This window comes from Mastomys coucha, unplaced genomic scaffold (genome assembly GCF_008632895.1).
Source record: "Mastomys coucha isolate ucsf_1 unplaced genomic scaffold, UCSF_Mcou_1 pScaffold7, whole genome shotgun sequence".
Lineage (NCBI taxonomy): Eukaryota > Metazoa > Chordata > Mammalia > Rodentia > Muridae > Mastomys > Mastomys coucha.
The window spans coordinates 83,576,019-83,580,077 of record NW_022196913.1 but is presented as its reverse complement, the minus strand read 5'-3'; the positions used below and the strand labels follow the sequence as shown (position 1 = coordinate 83,580,077).

Genomic DNA, 4,059 nt, shown 5'->3' with positions numbered 1-4,059 from the left:
ATATATATATATACATATATGTATATATATATATATATATATATATTCTGGCATGTGAACTGAACAGGGAGATTAAAAATCTAGCTCTTCCTTTGTATTGTTTCCAGTTTTTCCTTTCATCTCTTCTCTGCCAACACTGTGAACTGAGAGAGCATCAGCTCTCAGGCCTGCCTTTATCACCACCACTATGAAGTATTCTCTGAAATGCATATAAGTCAAATAAAAAGTAAATTATAATATGAAAGAATTGCTATGGCATATATCCATTAATAGTTTTTCTATTTAATCTTTTAAACTATTTTCTCAGAGTCCTTACATGTTATCAGTCCAAGCTAGCCATTTGTAATTAAAATAAAGATCAGTTTTAATAGACTTACCTCAGCCTCACTGAATGGATATGAGTTTCTGATTTTCCACACTGATCTAGGGCTTTGTTGAATTTTATCAACTATCTCATTTTACAAATTTTACAAATCTCATTTTTGGAAAGATTTATTAAAGAAAGTATATTTAGGAAGCCACACTGTTGCAATATAAATCAATATAAATCTAAAAGCGATGTTCACACAAGACTGTTCCATTCATCTCAATATTATGTAACATCACACAAACAGGGGCTTCTTATGCTTGAGTTGTTACCCACCCAGGCAGTCCAGGAGGAAAAAAAAATCAAAGCACTGTCTGACTAGAGCTGTGTGAACATCCAAATGAAGTCCAAGGTCAAAAATTACAGTTTTCTTCATACAGCAGATACTCAATGATCACTGAATATCTGAAAAACAAAAGATGAGAAAAGCCAAACATCAAGGAATTTAGGATCCAAAGAACTGAGTCTATTATGTTTTATTTACAGACAGTTTTCTAGAGTGGCTACACAGCTAGATATGAGAAACAAAGGGACTGGGGCTTTTCATTGAAGGAAATTAGCTATATGCTGTGCCACGAGAAAAGCAATGGAAGTTCATAACAGTGATCATTCCTTGTGAACTCATATGCCACTGGATCATGGTGTTAGAAGTAGAAGGCAGTGAGAAAAGGTACTTGCCTACAAGTCAAAAGACTTAAGCTAAATAGTCAGGACTTAGCTCTCCTCTGTTTTCCTGTGATCTCCCCTGTAGATCATACACACACACACAAAATAATCAAAATTATGATACACTGAAAAATGGAAACAGAGAATATAAAAGAACAGAATCTCAGTAGCAAAGTCACAAGGTAGTGATTGCCTATAAAGAGAATAAATGAATAAACAAATGAGTCATGAGAAACACAAATAAACATGATATAAGGGATAAAAGTCTTTACCAAAGTCCATCCAAATGTTTGGAGTGGCTTTTCCCCTACCTGTGAGATGTACAAAATGTACCCTTGAATACAAACAAATCAATCGAGGAAAGGTCTCCAACCTAAGCAATTCTGACAAAAAATACAAACACTAGTATTCTAGGTAATATTTGTTTTCCAGGGCTACAATAATAAAGAGTCTCAGATTCATGACTTCATCAACTGAAACATATTCCCCTCACTTCTACTGGCTAAAGATCTGAGAATAGAAGGGCTGGCTTCCTCTCTCTTCCTGGTGTACCCTGGGCCATGTCCTCCCTACATCTTCACATCCTTTTCCTTCAAGAAATTCTAACCTCTTCTTATACATGACACAGGTGATTCTGGATTAGGCCTACAATAATTTTTCTCAATATTGTTAAAGATTCTATCTTAAAATGTAGTCATTTTCTGAGACAACACAGATCAGAACTTCAGCATATGAATTGGAGAGGAGAAGACAAAGTAGAACACACAGATATGCTCACATGGAGTTAAGAGCAGAGCATTGTAATTATACAACAAGGAAGTAGACAAAGAGCCACATGAAAGATTTATGGGTACCATGTAATTTCACAGATATAATAATAGAAATTTTTTAGAGGAAGAAAGGTCCTTGTAAAAAATACCCTGAGATGAAAAATGTAATGTTAGAAAATATATTACTGATTTCTCTGTGTTCTTCACTCAGGTAACTATAAATTCTCATATACTACACTTGGGGTCTATTATGCATATTTACACTAAATTGAAACATCCCCTACTATAGGAAGGAGAAGAGCTCATAAGGCCTAGGAATCCTACAAAACTTAGAAAATTAGGGGAGCTCAGAAAGTTGTGAGATTCACAAGGTCTTTCTCCTGACCCCAGGTTATAGGAGCAGTAAACAATCTCTGGGGAGAGGAGACCCCCTTCAGTGCAGCTGCCTGTGGATTGTGCAGTGAGATCCAGGGATGCAACTTCCATGACCGCTCATTCATGGGGAGATGAGGTTAAGTGATGTAGCTACCCAAGGGCACCTAGGCTTCCGTAAGGAACCCGAGTAAACTCACCTGCTCACCAAGCTGGATGTGAGTAGATTTTTTTTTTTATCTACCATAACTGCCCTATCTGGGATGAATAGACATTGGCTAATATTTCCCCAGGAAAAGTCACAGATGGACACCTTAGACACCCTGTAATTCACTAGGGAAAGCAAATGTCTTCTCCAAAGACAACTTTGATAATTGGTGACAAAACCTGATTCACACTCAGTGTTCTTTCCACTACCACATAGTACCTGAAAAAACACTACTGTTCCAGTGATCATGTTTTATATTTTTAAAGTTAATTTTTTACAAGACTTTGAAATCTGTATTGCCTTGCTATAGATAAACTCTATGGCTACAGGTGAAATGTGAATGTACTATCTACACCTATGCTAAAAGATATAGGATCTACTAGCCACATATCCCTACATAAATTGAAGTCATTAAGTTTTAACTGGCCTAAAAGTCTAGCTGTCTGTTTTCCTAGCTATATTCCAAATACATGAGTACCTATATGTGGCTGGAAGCTACCACAGCAGACAGCAAAGATATACAGATGAGTTTAATTTCTGTGAGTTCTCATTTCCTGAACAGAACACCAATAGCTTGTGCTCTATGACCAAGAATTGACAAATGGGACCTCATAAAATTGCAAAGTTTCTGTAAGGCAAAGGACACTGCCAATAGGACAAAACAGCAACCAACAAATTGGGAAAAGTTCTTTACCAATCCTATATCTGATAGAGGGCTAATATCCAATGTATACAAAGAACTCAAGAAGTTAGACTCCAGAGAACCAAATAACCCTTTTACAAATGGGGTACAGAGCTAAACAAAGAATTCTCAACTGACGAATACTGAATGACTGAGAAGCACCTAAAGAAATGTTCAACATCCTTAGTCATCAGGGAAATGCAAATCAAAACAACCCTGAGATTCCACCTCACACCAGTCAGAATGACTAGGATGAAAAACTCAGGTGACAGCAGATGCTGGCGAGGTTGTGGAGAAAGAGAAACACTCCTTCATTGCTGGTGGGACTACAAGCTGGTACAACCACTCTGGAAATCAGTTAAGTGGTTCCTCTGGAAATTGGACATAGTACTACCAGAGGACCCAGCTATACCACTCCTGGGCATATACCCAAAAGATGCTCCAACATGTAATAAGTGTATATGCTCCACTATGTTCATAGCAGCCTTATTTATAATAGCCAGAACCTGGAAACAACCCAGATGTCCCTCAACAGAGGAATGGATACAGAAAATGTGGTACATCTACACAATGGAGTACTACTCAGCTATTAAAGACAACGAATTTATGAAATTCCTAGGGAAATGGATGAATCTGGAGAATATCATTCTAAGTGAGGAAACCAATCGTAAAAGAACACACATGGTATGCATTCTCTGATAAGTGGATATTAGCCCAGAAGATCGGAATACACAAAGTACAATCCACAAACCACAAGAAACTCAAGAAAAAGGAAGACCAAAGTGTGAATACTTCGTTCCTTTTTAAAAGGGGAAATAAAATACCCATGGAAGGAGGTGTAGAGACTAACTATGGAGTAGAGACTGAAGAAAGGACAATCCAGAGACTGCTCCACCTGAGAGTCCTTCCCATATTCAATCATCAAAACCAGACACTATTGTGGATGCCAGCAAGTGCTGACTGACAGGAGCCTGATATAGCTGTCTCCTGAGAG

The 4,059-nt window shown here is 37.5% G+C and overlaps 1 protein-coding gene across 12 annotated transcripts in view; it reads right to left on the bottom strand.

Moving 5' to 3' along the window:
* LOC116081431 (protein SMG5-like) overlaps window positions 1-4,059 on the bottom strand; it is a 136,232-nt gene that overhangs the window by 28,384 nt on the left and 103,789 nt on the right. For 11 of the 12 annotated variants that reach the window (XM_031357979.1, XM_031357977.1, XM_031357978.1 and 8 more), the window contains one exon: window positions 644-772. The exons of the other annotated variant lie outside the window; for it this stretch is intronic. In XM_031357979.1, coding sequence (XP_031213839.1) covers window positions 644-743 — 100 coding nt within the window. In that variant the 5' untranslated portion in view covers window positions 744-772. The remainder of the gene's footprint in view (window positions 1-643; window positions 773-4,059) is intronic. 12 annotated transcript variants of the gene reach the window in all.